Source organism: Notothenia rossii, assembly GCF_949606895.1.
Source record: "Notothenia rossii genome assembly, chromosome: 6".
Classification (NCBI taxonomy): domain Eukaryota; kingdom Metazoa; phylum Chordata; class Actinopteri; order Perciformes; family Nototheniidae; genus Notothenia; species Notothenia rossii.
Genome location: NC_136909.1, coordinates 37,013,394 through 37,029,010, shown reverse-complemented (window position 1 = coordinate 37,029,010; position 15,617 = coordinate 37,013,394). Strand labels below are relative to the sequence as shown.

General features: G+C 43.0%; 1 protein-coding gene across 2 annotated transcripts in view; it reads left to right on the top strand.

Annotated features, from left to right (window-relative positions):
• Positions 1–13,735, top strand: part of LOC307044366 (solute carrier family 12 member 2) — a 51,112-nt gene extending 37,377 nt beyond the window's left edge. For both annotated transcript variants that reach the window (XM_079689529.1, XM_079689528.1), the window contains exons 18-26: positions 5,576–5,682; positions 6,214–6,293; positions 6,584–6,721; positions 6,944–7,057; positions 10,823–10,934; positions 11,025–11,111; positions 11,396–11,531; positions 11,645–11,712; positions 12,409–13,735. In XM_079689529.1, coding sequence (XP_079545655.1) covers positions 5,576–5,682; positions 6,214–6,293; positions 6,584–6,721; positions 6,944–7,057; positions 10,823–10,934; positions 11,025–11,111; positions 11,396–11,531; positions 11,645–11,712; positions 12,409–12,544 — 978 coding nt within the window. In that variant the 3' untranslated portion in view covers positions 12,545–13,735. The remainder of the gene's footprint in view (positions 1–5,575; positions 5,683–6,213; positions 6,294–6,583; positions 6,722–6,943; positions 7,058–10,822; positions 10,935–11,024; positions 11,112–11,395; positions 11,532–11,644; positions 11,713–12,408) is intronic.
• Positions 13,736–15,617: the final 1,882 nt, after the last annotated feature.

Sequence of the window (15,617 nt, the reverse complement as noted above, 5' to 3'; positions counted from 1 at the left end):
CAGTCCATTTCATGCTTGGAGAAGACATCGTTGTAACACTCGAGCAGTTGGACTAACTTCTCCTTCCCTGTGTGGCTAGTATGACAAGGTTGTATGTCAAGTTTGTCAAGGCCAACATCTCGCAGCCTCTGTTCGAGATCTGAAGGACTGGTTGGTGTATGGTGCTTGCCTGGGACAGCCTTGTCAATCTGACTAGAGCCTTGGAGGAGCTCAAAATCTTCTACAGCTAAGCAGGGGGACACATCTGCCAGTTTACAGTTCCTCTTGAGCGTAACTGGTCTATCAGACAGATTGGTGACCTTCATGGGGACCCACCTATCACCCCACAGAGGTGTCACGATCCGGCCAACCATGATGTTACGTGGCATGGACTTGGATGAGGTCGGCTCAACTATCACAGTGCTTCCCGGTGACATGGGAGTATCGTTAGGTAGCTTACCCCAAACGAGGTGTTCTTGCATTGCTAGGAGAGTGACTGACTGCTTCAGCTTGACTGTGCCAATTTTGTCTGGTAGCTCCTCACCCCTCCAACGGGATGTGTTCGCCATGAGGTCCAAGAACTGTTCACACTCTGGGGATGAGGAAAGACTGCAAACGGAGATAAGCCGCCAGTAATCATCACTGTTCTTCAACTTGCGCATGAGAAACTTGATCACATTTGTGCCAATGATGAGATCATCTCGCTGGCCTGGCACCACAAGAACTGGAACGATGCAGCTCTCCCCATACACCTTCAGTTCAACTTCGTACATGCACTTCGGTTTAGTGAGTTTTCCTCCACACCCAACTAAAACCACTTCCTGAGTCATCGGTCTTGGTTCTGACAATACTTTTTCACTCAGCATCTTTTCCACTGCTTCTTCACTGAAAGTACAGGCCATGGAACCTGAATCAAGCATTCCCTGCATCTGGAACATATTATTCACATTGACTGGAGCATAGAATAGCTCATCATATGGCTCAACTCTATGCGTGTTCTGTGCTATCATCGTCACACCAGCCGGTGCTGCACCGCACAACTTCACATAACACTGTTCATATTCACTGTCACTTCTGAGGGTTTGTTTGTCCTCACCCACACGTCCCCTCTCCAAATGCGGGCCAGTCAGTTTAAAGGCTGCTGCTCTCGAGGTGAATGTGCGGCCTGGTCCTCCCGTCCGGGAGTGTAACTCTGACAGTCTTTCTTGATATGGCCAGGCTTAAAACAAGACAAGCACAGGCGCTCCCGCCGGCAGTGTGCTAGAGTGGAGTGTTCCATAGACTTGCATACCTTGCAGTGTTTTCTCTGGTCAGACGGGTGCAGCCTATACATTGGCTGGTTGTTTTGAGCCATCGGCTGGCTGTTTTGAGCCATCGCCTGGCTGTTCTGAGCTAGTGTGCGGTCAACTAGGCCAATCAAAGTCTTTAGGCAATTACCATCAAACTGAGGAGCAGATGTGACATTCGCTTCAGCCTGGACAGGGGGCAACACTGGAAGGCTAGGCATAGACACCTCCTCAGACACAGGTGTTTGAACATGAGCTGCCACATGTCTTGCTGCGCTGGGGCGGTTTGGTCTGGTGTTCAGCTGTTCTCTCATTTCGATTTGATAACGGTCAACATGCTCCTGTATTTCACCAGCTGTCCACTTCTCTGGCGCTTTGAACCGCAACACTGCAGCCAGGGAGGGATCTGGACAATACTTGACAAACATCATGGTGACTTCTCGACGGGGATCATCAATATGTCTCCCATGTCTGCTCAAGCCCTCCTCAGCTGCATCAACAGCTTTGTTAAGGCGGATCCAGTACTCGACAGGGTCCTCTCCTGCTACAGGCACAGTGCTGTAGAAGTCTGCAAGGGGCATACTCGAACATGACACACCACCAAAATGCTGTTTCAATATGTCAGTTATAACTTTTGGGTTCTCGTGAGGCTTCAATAACGGATTGCTACGGAGCGTTATCCTCACAATGTCTCTGGCTTTGCCCATTAATCTAGTCAACATCTCCTGATGCTGCTCACCCAGCTGTATGCTCCTCTTCCTCAAGTACGTGTCCATGAGCTCCTCCCACTCATGCACTGAGAGTTTGTCAGACCCATCTCCTCTGTACACAGGAGGCTCTCTCACATCGGACTGCATGACTAACTTCACACCAGTCAGGTTAAGTGTGGAGTCAACGCGCGACTGGCCTGCACCTGAGTTCTGAACCCGTGCTTGACTGCCTTCATTCGCTTGACTCTCTTCCTTTAACTGAGCTGATATAGACTGTCCCACTTGCTGGGCGATGTGTGCGATGAGATCACTCAAAGCTGGGTCACTCCTGTCTGGGATGGCCGAAAGTGAAAAGGTAGGTCTGTCGGTAAGGGACGGGTGGCTAGGTAGACGGGTGGAGGTGAGAACTGGGGAACCTCCATTGTCTGGAACAATAACTGGGCGGGTGTAGTTGGGCGCTGGCGACATCATGTCGCCTGGACTTGCAACTGAAGAATTAAACAGCTGTGCCCCCCTCCCAAAAGAGTTAAACAGCGGTGCACCCCTCCCCAAACCAGCAATTGGAGAGTTAAATAATTCCAAACCAGGAAGTTGCGCCCCCCTCCCAAAACCAGAAACATTTTGAACAGCTTTCCCCATTACATTGAAATCCATCTCTTTTTTTGTTTAAAAAAAACGTAGTTAATGTCAACAAAAACAGAAAATACTGATTCACAATAAACAATGGACAATTTTTTCAATGTCTTTTTCTTTCACTTGACACACATTTTTCCAGAAAGAACACAATGTCCTTGTAACTGTGACAAAGCCACTTCAATATAACCTTCATAAGGGAACCTCTTTTTTGTTGTTGTTTTGACGTCCGACAACCTCCGGTGACCAAGCTGGTGTTGATCCACGATGTGATCCGGGTCACGGCACCAATGTAGCCGGTCTGGGCCTACTTCTCAGCAGACCCTTGCTACGACTCTGCGTTGTGTTGTGCGTGTTTGATGGACAAGGAGATTCGGTTGTTGTCTTTAACCGAAACTGTGGCGTATTTATTCCTCTGCATGAAGTAAACACAATAATGCAGCAGCATTAATACACATGGACGTCTGCAACACACTAGTCTCAGTCTGCCATACAAACAACTGAGAGACTAGTACTTATAAAACATTCAGATATCAAATCTGTCACAATAGATCACAATACACTGTACAATTACAGTTACACTGGAAATGTATACACCACCGGCTAATTAGTATTTTTAGACATGTAAATAAAACAATAAAATAAACACATAGTACAAAACACAATAGACCAAAAACATGGGAGCAACAAACATACCTGCATGAAGTAAACACAATAATGCAGCAGCATTAATGTGTTTACTAGGGTGGGGGGGGGGGGGCCTGGTTGTTGAGAACTTTGTGTGTTTGTCCCTGTCTCCACTGACAGGGAGCCAGTGCAGGTTTTGAAGGACGGGGGTGATGTGTGGTCTCTGGAGCGGGTGTGGGTGAGGAGGCGGGCAGCGCAGTTCTGGATATATTACAGTTTATTTAGAATGTTGGATGATAAGCCATACAGGATGCTGTTACAGTAGTCCAGTCTTGAAGTGATGAATGCGTGAATGAGGGTTTCAGCAGCCAGGAAGGAGAGTGAGGTGCGGAGGCGGGCAATGTTTTTTGGATGGAAGAAGGCAGTCCTGGTGAGATGGTTTATGTGTTTATTGAATTTGAGCTGGCTGTCAAAAATTACTCCAAGGTTACGAATGTGAGGAGAGGGGGTTAGAGTGGCGTTGTCAAGGGTGAGGTTGAAGTTCTGGGTGGTGTTGGTGTAGGATTTCGGTCCGATTATGATAATATCTGATTTGTCGCTGTTCAGTTGAAGGTAGTTTGTTTGCATCCAGAATTTAATTTCTGAGAGACAGTTGGTAAGTGTGGAGTGAGTTGTGGCAGTGATGGTTTTTGTGAGATGTAGAGTTGGATGTCATCCGCGTAGCAGTGATACTGAAGGTTATGGCGGCGGATGATTTTTCCAAGGGGGAGCATAATAGAGGATGAAGAGAAGGGGACCAAGCACCGAACCCTGGGGGACGCCTTCGGACAGAGGAGCAGTGGAGGAAGTGCAGTTAATGATATGGATTAACTGGTGTCTGTTGGTGAAGTAGGATTTCAGCCAGGAGAGTGCAGTGTCGGTGATGTTAAGTGATGATTCCAGGCGGGAAAGCAGGATGGTGTGGTTGATGGTGTTGAACGCTGCTGTGAGGTCGAGTAGGATGAAGATGTTGAGGTTGCCGGAGTCTGAGGAGAGGAGGAGGTCGTTAGTGATTCTGAGGAGGGCTGTTTCTGTGCTGTGCTTTGTGCGGAATCCTGATTGAAAGGGTTCAAACAGGTTGTTGGAGCTGGGATTTTAGTTGGGAGGCTACAACACGTTTGAGTAGTTTTGATAGGAAGGGGAGATTCGAGATGGGCCGGAAGTTGGAAATGATGTCAAGTGTGAGTCCAGGTCAATCAATCAATCAATCAATGTTTATTTATATAGCCCAATATCACAAATGTTACATTTGTCTCAGTGGACTTCACAGTTTGTACAGAATATCAGTATGACAATAGGTATTTTCAGTATGGGTGTAACAGCAGCCAGTTTGAGTGAGGGGGGGACTGATCCAGAGCAGAGGGAAGAGTTAATGATTGTGGTTATGAGTTAGGAGATGGCAGGGAGGCATTCCCTGACAAATGTTTTTGGTATGGGGTCCAGAGTGCAGGTGGAGTTCATTCCAGCCATGAGGGTGGACAGTTGCATTGGGGTCACAGGGGAGAACCGGGATAGGGGCTGTGAGGTGAAGGGGGGGGGAGCCAGGAGGGGAGATGAATGCTGAGGAGTTCAGGTTTCTATAAATGCTGTCGATTTTGGATTGAAAGAATGAGAGGAAAGAATTGCACTGTGCGGTTGTGAAGGATGGGGTGGCGTTGCCACAGGGTTTAAAGAGTGTGCTGATGTTGGAGAACAGAGCCTTGGGGTTGCTGGAGCCGGAGTGTATCAGTTGTGAGTAGCAGTTGGACCGGGCTGCTTTGAGCGCATTATAGTACTGTTGTAGGTAGTCAGTTTTTAGTTTGATAGTTGTTTTTACTTTACACTACACTGTACAACACTTAATTCTGCTTCACTCTTTCGCTAAAGATTTTGAAGACATCCGCGTTCTCGTGACTCGTAAATACTACGCTGATGTGTTCACACCGCTCCAGAGATCACTAGCAAGCAGTCCGAGACCACCTGTTTAGGTTGTTTAGTTCACTTCAGAGGTCTGAGACCACCTGTTTTAAGCGGACCAGAGTCCGGTTGTTTAGTTCACTTCAGAGGTCTCTGACTGCATTCATACCAACCAAACGAACCGCACCAAGCGGCTAAACGCACCAGGGTTCGATTCAACCGGACAAAACAAGGCTGGTGTGAATGCGACCTAATTTCATTATTGGTATTTTCCTTTCTTTTTTTTTTTTTGTTACAGCTGTTTTGAGGATTCAAGCCTTACAAAGATATAAAGGATCCAGAAACCCATTGACTTGTATACCTATCCTCATTAGAGTAACACATAACTTGTTCTCTGATGTTCAGGCAGTTGGTTTGGGTCGTCTGAAGCCCAACACTCTGGTAATGGGTTTCAAAAACAACTGGAGTGATGGAGACATGAGAGAAGTTGAGATTTACATCAACACCATACAGTAAGGACTGAAGTATCTTCTAAAAAGAGCTACTAACATTTATCGGAGGTACTTTATTTTCCCAAAACACAGTTAAAGTTTGAGATTGTGCCATTTTTGGGGTTGGTGTCTGGAGACTTTTGAATACTGCCAGAGGATGTTCAGCCTGAGAAGCGCCACTGGGGGCAAGATAACCAGATGTATATACTGTATCCGTGTAAACATATATTTTATTTCTCCTCACCACCATCACACTGGTTCATTTGTGTCCTCTGTCGTAGATATTTAGTTTTTTGCGCTGCTGGGACGCAAAGGGAGGCGCTAGTTAGCAAATTAGCGTGTCATTTGTGATCCGATAAATAGCAAATTCCTCAAATGTAGTGATAGCATACTAGCAAATAGGCTTCAAGTTCACAGGTCACCAAAACAAGGAAATGTTTGATGAGTTGACTGAATTACAAAATATTTTTTTTATCTTGGTAAAATGCATTGATTTATCAAACAGTTTCCCTTGAAAGACAGTAAAGTTGTTTTATGTGTTCTATGATGCAGCGATGCCTTTGACCTGCAGTTCGGAGTGGCGATCCTTCGGCTACAGGACGGACTGGATATCTCTCACATCCCGGGACAAGGTACATCCTATCTTTTTCATTTGGGGTCATTTTAGTGGTATCACTGTTCATGTTTTATTGTTTGATGTTTCTGTGATCTAACTCTCTGATTGTCTTTTTTAGAACTTTATTGTAACTCAGTGTTGGTTTAATGTATCTTGTATTGCTCTGTAAAGCACTTTGGGCTGCATCTTGCATGCAAGGTGCTATATAAATACAGTTTATTATTATTATTATTATTATTATCCATCTGTATATATGTCTTAACTATCTATACTGCATGTTCTCTATCTCCCTGTTTGTAACTGTAGATGAGCTGGTGTCGTCCCATGAGAAGCCACCTGTTGAAAGTAAGGAGATGGTGGTTACCGTCAGTCTCTCTAAAGACCCAGAATTTGACTGTCCTTCAAAAATCACCAGCAACCAGAGCAGCCCACTCATCACGATAGGTATCCCTGAACACTTATTTACTGTCTGGCTTTCACATCCTGTTTTTATTGATAATGGAACAGTTTTATTCCGTCTATCTTTAGCTTCCATTTACCAGATTGGTCCATCACATTCTCTTTGAACAATCTCAGTTGGACAGACTTTCATCTAATCACTTCTGTCAAAGTATTTCTTTAACCTCACCTTTGTTGATGAATTTCCTGTGTTGTCACCTGCTACAGATTCCAAGTCTCCTCTGAGCCTGACCGACCAGCGTCTGCTGGAGAACAGCCAGCAATTTAAGAAGAAGCAGGGCAAAGGAACCATAGATGTCTGGTGGTTGTTTGATGATGGAGGTCAGTTTGTAATGTCTAATACAAGGAAGAAGGCTTACTATACATATACACGAACAGATTCCTCTAAACCAGGGGTGTCCAAACTTTTTTCACTGAGGGCCACATACAGAAAAATATGCGAAAGGTTGGGCCACTCACTAAAGTTAAGGTATATCGCCTCACCTCTAGTGTATTAACAGTAATAAAAATCAATCAATCAAATGTAGGTAAATCATTCTTGATAATTTATTATACTTAAAGAAAAAACTTTATACATCACATCTTTCTATGTATGGGTATTCATTTATCTATTTTCAAATAAAATCAATCAAATGTAGGTAAATTATTCTTGATAATTTATTATACTTAAAGAAAAAACTTTATACATCACATCTTTCTATGTATGGGTTTTAATTTTTTTTACAAAAAGGGTTGGCAGCTCATTCTCAAAACTGCAGCCTCAGATTGCTTCTTTGTCAGGATGGGGACCCCCTTCACAGCCCTGTATAAAGAGGGAAAAATAACAGGACAAGGGAAAGGGTAGGCTTTATTTAACCTAGTTATGCAAATAATTTATTGCGGTTGTTAACACATCAGCTAACGTTTTTTAGAAAAATGTTATCAACTTTAATTGACTGAATTTATTAAGTAATTGGGCTTTTGAACACATGAATACTGTGTAATATATTTGAACTCACCTACAATGGGAACAGTGTTGCACTTAATGGGAGCAGTGATGCTGCGCTCTGGACTGAAGGATGGCTGGCAGGTCAGGAGTAAGTTTGGTGGTTGAGATGCGAAGGACATCACAGAGATGGCTGTCGGTCATTTTGGTTCTCAATCTGCTTTTGTTCAGAGTTAACAGAGAAAATGTTTGCTCGCATATGTATGTTGTGCCAAACAGACTCGTCATTCTTTTTGCGTGGCGTCGCATCAGAGGAAACTTGGCCTTTCCCAAGCTCTGGTAGAAGTCGGGTAGGGAGAGGAGCTGATGTTTATTCTTCAGAGAATCATCACACTGCATTTCGATGAGCTCTAATTGCAGACTCTCTTCCACTTCTTCTGCATCCATCAGGAAGGGAGTTGAGAACAGCTTGATTTCTTTCTCAATGACAGAAAAATCTTGGAAGCGCTGATTGATTTCTGTCATAAGAGTTGTGATCACAGACACCTATTTCCCCTTTTTAGCAGAGAGGTCGGCCTTTGGATGAGCACATTTGATTTCGGACAGCGTAGGGAAGTGCGCAAGGATGAAGTTGCGTAGTTGTGTCTCAAAAAGACGAAGCTTCGCACAGAATGCTTTCATGTGTGCATAAAGTTATGGTACAAGCTGGTCTTTGCCTTGTAGGCTCTTGTTCAGTGAGTTAAGATGACCAGTAAGATCAACTAGAAAGGCCAGGTCTGCCAACCATAGAGGATCACTCAGTTCATGAAGAGGTCGGTCCTTCTCTTTCAAAAACTGGTCAATTTCTGATCTCAGGGAATAAAACCGCTTCAGCACGGAGCCGCGAGTAAGCCAGCGCACATCGCAATGATAGAGTACGTCCCCGTATTCAGCATCGAAATCAGATAGGAAAGCTTGAAATTCTCTGTGGTAGTGCCCTCGTGCTCGAATTATGTTGACAGTTTTCACAACTGTGGTCATCACATCGCCAAGCTGGACTGTCTTGGCACAGAGAGCTTCTTGGTGGATGATACAGTGCAATTTTACAGCCTCGCCTCCACTCTCTCGCACCTTGGCGCACACCATAGATGCCATTCCTTTGCGCTCGCCTGTCATAGCGGGAGCCCCGTCCGTTGCAACTCCACACAGCTTGTCCCATTTAAGTTGCATCTTGTTAATTGCACCTGACACGGCTTCAAAAATGTCCTTACCCGTTGTTGTGCCCTTTAGACTCCGAAGATCAAGCAGCTCCTCCGTAATGCAAAAGTTATCGTCAACTCCCCGCAAAAAAATTAACAGTTGTGCAGTGTCTGTGGCATCTGTGCTTTCATCACATGCAATCGAGTAAAAATCAAAAGCACAAGCTTTATGTGACACTTGATTTTGTATGTTAGCTGACAAGTCTTCGATTCGCCGCACAATTGTGTTTCTGGACATGCTCACGTTGTTGAATTCCTGCATCTTTTCCGGGCACATTATTCCAGCGACTTTAATGAGGCACTGTTTAACGAAGTCACCGTCTGAGAAAGCTTTCCCGTGGCGCGCTTTGAGTTGAGCTACCTCATAGCTAGCTATTGTAGCATTTTCTTGTGTTTTGTTAGCACGGTAAAAGTACTGTTGTTGAGCCTGCAGGTTAGCTACCATTTGCTTGACTTTCTCCTCTCGCTCAGCAGCAGTGTAGGACGTGAAGGTCGGATGCTTGGTTTCGTAGTGTCGTCGTACATTGTACTCTTTCATCACTGCAACCGTTTCATTGCAAATCAAACAGACACATTTCCCCCTGACTTCTTTGAAGAAATATTCATTTTCCCACTGTGTTTGAAATTTTCTGCATTCACTTGCTATCTTGCGTTTCTTTGGTTCTGCCATTTTGTCGTCGCGGATTTTTTTTATTTGAAACTTTTTTTTGTGGAGAAGCTGCATTAGGACTGCAGCTAGTGAGTAGCTCCACCTACTGGTCAAACTAAGAACTACAATACAGTCAAGTGCAAGTTTCATGTGTGGGCCACATTCTATTCTATTTTTATAATTTGCTGCGGGCCAATAAAAAAGGGATCCCGGGCCGCAGTTGGCCCGCGGGCCGTACTTTGGACACCCCTGCTCTAAACCAAGGGTGTCCAAACTTATTTTACAAAGGGCCACATACAGAAAAATATTCGAAGTGCTGGGCCACTCACTAGGGGTGAGGTATATTGCCTCATAGGTTAAGTTATAAGTCAGCAAAATCAATCAAATGGTAAATATAACATATAAAATAGGTAAATTATTATTGATAATTGCATATGCTTTAAGAAAAAATAAACAGCCTACTGTACATCACAGCTCTCCAGAGGGTTTCATTTATTTTGTTAGCAGCTCATCCCTTAAAACAGAAGCCTCAGATTGAATAATAAGGAGAAATATGAAGGGGTGTATTTCAAGGTGGTTGTGTAAATAAGTTGTTGGGCTTTATTTTATCAACTTAGATTTGTTAGAACATAATTTTCCACTTTCATTGACTGAAAGTGGGCTTATTAACACATGGACACTACTGAGTAATATATGTTTACAGATGTATTGAAGAAGTACAATACAAGACAAGCTCAAGTGTTATTTATGGGCCGTACAACATTATACTTTTATAATTTGCTGAGGGCCGATTCAAAATGGCTGGCGGGGCCACATTTGGCCCCCGGGCCGTAGTTTGGACACCCCTGCTCTAAACCAACTTTAAGCATATCTGACAGCATGTCAAGCTTTAAAGGTCCCATGACATGGCCATTTCTACTGATCATAATTCCATTGTTGAGGTCTACTAGAATAGATTTATATTGTGCAATGTTCCAAAATCACATAGGTTTCTCATACAGCATCTCTGTATAGTATGTGTATTCACTCTCTGTCCTAAACGGCTTGTTGGAGCTCCTGCCCCCCCTCCCTATGAGCCCACTGTGCTCTGATTGGTCAGCTCGCCCACTCTGTGCTGATGAATCCACCACCGTTACAGCGGAACATCAGTGATTACGTGTTACAATGGCTCTTTTTGTGTCACATAGAGTCCAGTAGAGGGCGGAGCCTGTGTGAAATATAAGAGAAGGATTCCAACTACCCATTAACCTGTATTGAATGTGTTTGTGTTTCAGGTCTGACTCTGCTGATTCCCTTCCTGCTGACCAATAGGAACAAGTGGGGTGACTGCAGGATCCGCGTCTTCATCGGCGGGAAAATCAACCGCATCGACCACGACCGCAGAGCGTGAGTCATCGCAGCTTTATTTTTGTACACTTCATACTGTACACTCACTACATTCTGTATGAAGAAGATTGTGTTTGTGTGTCCCATCAGCATGGCCACGCTGCTCAGCAGGTTCAGGATCGACTTCTCTGACATCCATGTCCTCGGAGACATCAACACCAAGCCCAAAAAACACAGGTATGAACACTGTTTGGAGTTTGATGCATTATAATGTAAAGGGTCTAAGACTATATTTTTAGCACAAGGTCATCAAATGAAGATATTTAAAGGGCCGCAGGTAACTAGAGATGCTGGTTTACCACTTTTTACACTAAACAAAATGCTGTTCTAATTCTGTGCTGGTGATAGTTTGGTTCGGATGTACAGTAGATTAGATTGCAAGTCGAACCAACTGTAGGAGCAATGTTTTTTTTAAGAATCTGATAGCTTCATGATAATAAAGTGACGTGTCTGTTGTGCAGTAAGCTGAGCTTTAAGGAGCTGATTGAGCCGTACAGGCTGAAGGAAGACGACATGGAGCAGGAAGCTGCAGAGAGGCAGAAGGCCCAGGAGCCCTGGAGGATCACTGACAACGAACTGGAGCTCTACAGGGCAAAGGTCCCCCCCCCCACACACTGCACACACATCCACTCTGACCAATCAATATCCTGCTGAAGTTCACTGTGAGTGACAGCTGTTTTAACGTCAACGTGATGATTTGTGACTTTCAGAGCAACCGCCAGATCCGACTGAACGAGCTGCTGAAGGAACACTCCAGCATGGCAAAGCTCATCGTCATGTAAGAGCTTCTTCATTATCAATGTTACACTTTAACTTCATGTTTGGTTTTACTCACTTATTACTATATAACTTGAGTTAAAGACGAACGTGGATCATATTGGTCACATGACACCAGTGGAGGAGGAAGTATTCAGATCCTTTACTGTTGTGAAAGTGCTAAAACCCCAATGTAAAAATACTCTGCCTAAGTCCTCCACTGAAAAAAGTAAACAAAACATATGTTAGTATAATCAGGGTTATGTAGTAACAGAATACAAATTATAATAATGTTCCCTGTGACATTATTACAATTGAAACACTATACTTATCATATCATTAGACTATTATTACTCATGCATTAATTTTAAAGCAGGATTTGACAGTTGTACTGTAGTTGATGACGTTGAGCTTATAACTAATGATTATTTTCACTGTGATTTTCTCTGCTGTTTTATCTCTCCATTATTGGATATTGTGTTTAGTAAAATATAGTCAAATAAGTAAGAAATGCTGTTGAAATTACCACTTGGATAAACTGTTGGGTAGTTTAATATGTAGGCAATCCAAAAAAAAACTCAAATTTGTTCTTAAGTGAACGTTCTTCCCACCACTGAAGGACACATAGCTGGTTTGAAATAGTATTTGTACATTCAGGTTGCTAAAAACCAAGATAAATAATAATACTTTCTGTATTTACATTTTTTTACATTCTCAGGAGCATGCCTCTGGCCAGGAAGGGCACGGTGTCGAGCGCCCTCTACATGTGCTGGCTGGAAACTCTGTCTAAAGAACTACCGCCTTTGCTGCTGGTCCGAGGAAACCACCAGAGTGTCCTCACATTTTACTCTTAGCGAACACACCGCACGCACGCACGCACGCACGCACGCACGCACGCACGCACACACACACACACACACACACACACACGCACACACATACAGGGTCCACACACTGACATGGTGTGTGTTACAGTTACACCGCCTACAGCTGCACAACAACAGAGATATTATGATGCTTAAAGTTTTGTGCCACACTTCTGAAACACTCCTGCTGTGAAAAAAAGTCTAATGTTTTTCCATTTGTCTTCAGTTCAGTACATGTCTGTCTCATTAACAAATGTACCGACCAAATCATTATTTTTTATGTGCAACCCAATAACTGGCTGTATATTCTGTGGCTTCTGTACGGTGGCTGACAAGTGCAAAAGCGCAACAATAGCCAAAAACACCTACATTTGAAGAAACGCGCTGCAGTTTCAAACACGATGCAAATATAAAAACAGAAATGTGCCGCGTTTTCAAAACGAAAAGAAGTTCAAAACACAACAGAAACGGGGACGCTAAAAAGTGATGCACACAGCTGGGACCGGAGGGCTTGTTAATGTTAGGGATGGTACATTTGGCCAACTGTCAGTTGGCACAGTCTGTTTCATAATTGTAAGTGTTTTGTCAGCATATTTGAAATGATTAGGTTATCTACGTTAGCTAGCTAGCTTACAGCAGATCTGCATATATATTGGAAGGAATCATGTGATGAAATTGTCAAAATAAGCCAAAAAACAACAACATTTTAGCAATTTTATAATCCCTGGACGTCAACCAGCGCCCCCGGTCCCAGCTTTGTGCCTCACTTTTTAGTGTCCTCATTTCATATTTTGTGCTTCTTGCAGCGTTTTGTATTTTTATTGTTTTATTTATGCAGCGCTTTTAGTAAACACTGCACATGTTTCGTCAAGTTGATGAAGATATTTCTTCAAATTCACATTGATTTTGAGCGCATTTCTCCTTAAGGAAATGTTTTTAGGCGTTGTAGGGCTTTTGCACTTGTAGGCCACCGTACTTCTGTGAGTTTTTATTTAAACTGCCGTGCAAATTAACTTATTTTATTGTTTATTTATATTGATTAAGTCATGTTTCAGAATGTTTGCTGGTATTCAGGTGGCCTGTGTCTTGAAATTGTATTTTCACAGGGTTTCCAGTAGCAAGACACTGTATTTGAGTTAACATTATTTTGTACACTGTTTGATTAAAATATTTACTAAACCACATGTTTCTGTCACGTTTGTTTTGTCACGTTTGTTTCAAGTCAGCATTTCGGGATTTGTTGTCGGTCATTTCAGCTCTTCTAGACTACAGGATGTTATAAAAGAAACTGTTATAAAATACATGTGAGATATTAAAGTGTTACTTTATGCAGGGTTGAAAAAGTATTTACTCAAGAGCTGTACTTTTTTGAGGTAATATTCTTTTTCTATTTTGTGCTTTTTTTTATTTAAAACATACTGACAAAATAATTACAATTATGAAATAGACTAACACTGCCAACAGAGACGGTTGGCAAACTTTTTTATCCCAGAACGCCAACCAGCGCTCCTGTCCCAGCTGTGTGCATACATTTTTAGTGTCCCTGTTTCCGTATTGAACTTCTTGCAGCGTTTTGTGTTTGCAGCACTTTTAGTCAACACTGTGCATGTTTCATCAAGTTGGTGAAGGTTTTCTAAATGCTGCGTATAGTTGTCAAATGAATGTACTCATATACATTTGCATGTGTTTTGCAACAACTGGTAACTACTTAGCACATAAAACAATTAAAATGAGATCCAGATTTACCAGTCACAACATTATAGATAAGATGCGTCACTTCCAGGCGAAAATTACGGCCCTGCACACTTTTGGGGGAAAACAATGCTGTCATTTGAATGGCGGTCAATACAAATTCTGAAGTTTTTGCCAATCCGATCAGAAATGTAAGAAAACCGTGGATTTTTGGATCTTCAAAGAGCCCGATTACGATGGTCAGTCAGGCAAACAATTACAATAAATCATTTAAAATCGACAATCGGGCTCGATATATGGTTAAATATAGCAGTAGGCGATCGATGTCCATAGATGAGAGTAACTTCTACGTCACTTCCGAGCGAAAATTACGGCCCCGCCCACTTTTGGGGGAAACAACACTTTCATTTGAATGGCGATCAAGCCTGGAGCCACAGAGCTCTTCTTTTACTGTCAGAGGAAGTACAGAAAAACTTAACTCTGGTGCAATAAACGACACAGCAGCTTTTTGGCATGATAAAACAATTATTTTCCGCCTCGCTCATGAGAGTAACAGCTGGCAAAATTATAGCCTCGCCTACTGATTTTAATTTAACCATATATTGAGCCCTATTGTCGATTTCAAAGGATTTAATGTAATTTTTTGCCTGACTGTCCATCGTTGAAGATCCAAAAATCCACGGTTTTCAAACATTTCGGAACGGATTGGCAAAAACTTCAGAATTTGTATTGACCGCCATTCAAATGACAGCCTTGTTGTCCCCAAAAAGTGGGCGGGGCCGTTATATTCGCCCGGAAGTGACGTAGGTGTTACTCTCATCGATAGAGAGGCAAAGTCCTGCCCATCTACTTCCGACCCATGGGACCTTATTTCGGAAAAATATGTATTAAAGTCAATGGGGAGAGAAAGATTATCTTTCGATCCCGTTTGAATTGTGCCAAAGTTACACATATGACAGGGCTATTCAATTAATAAGACTCCACCAATAAGACTATGAAAAATACGCAACTAGAAAGACTACAAATCCCCGAATCCCGGTCCTGCATGCTGGCTCTTACGGAACCGACAAACTCCCCTTTTGTGTATGTACAGCAGTCAGTGGCGAGCAGTGACTTTTATACCTAGGCCCTCTGACCCCAACCCCTTCCCTCGAGTTATTACGTCACAGCGTACTTCAGCGGAATATCAAAACAACGGCCCGGGGTGCAAAACGCATCAATGAAAGCGACCCTCTACCACACAAAACAACACCTGTAAATAACCCTATTTGTGTTCTTTGAAATTGAAAAGGATATTGCATTGTGTTCGTTAATTTCGTTGCAGTTGTATGTCTTAAGTGTAATTTGGCATTCTTTTATTTTGAAGGCG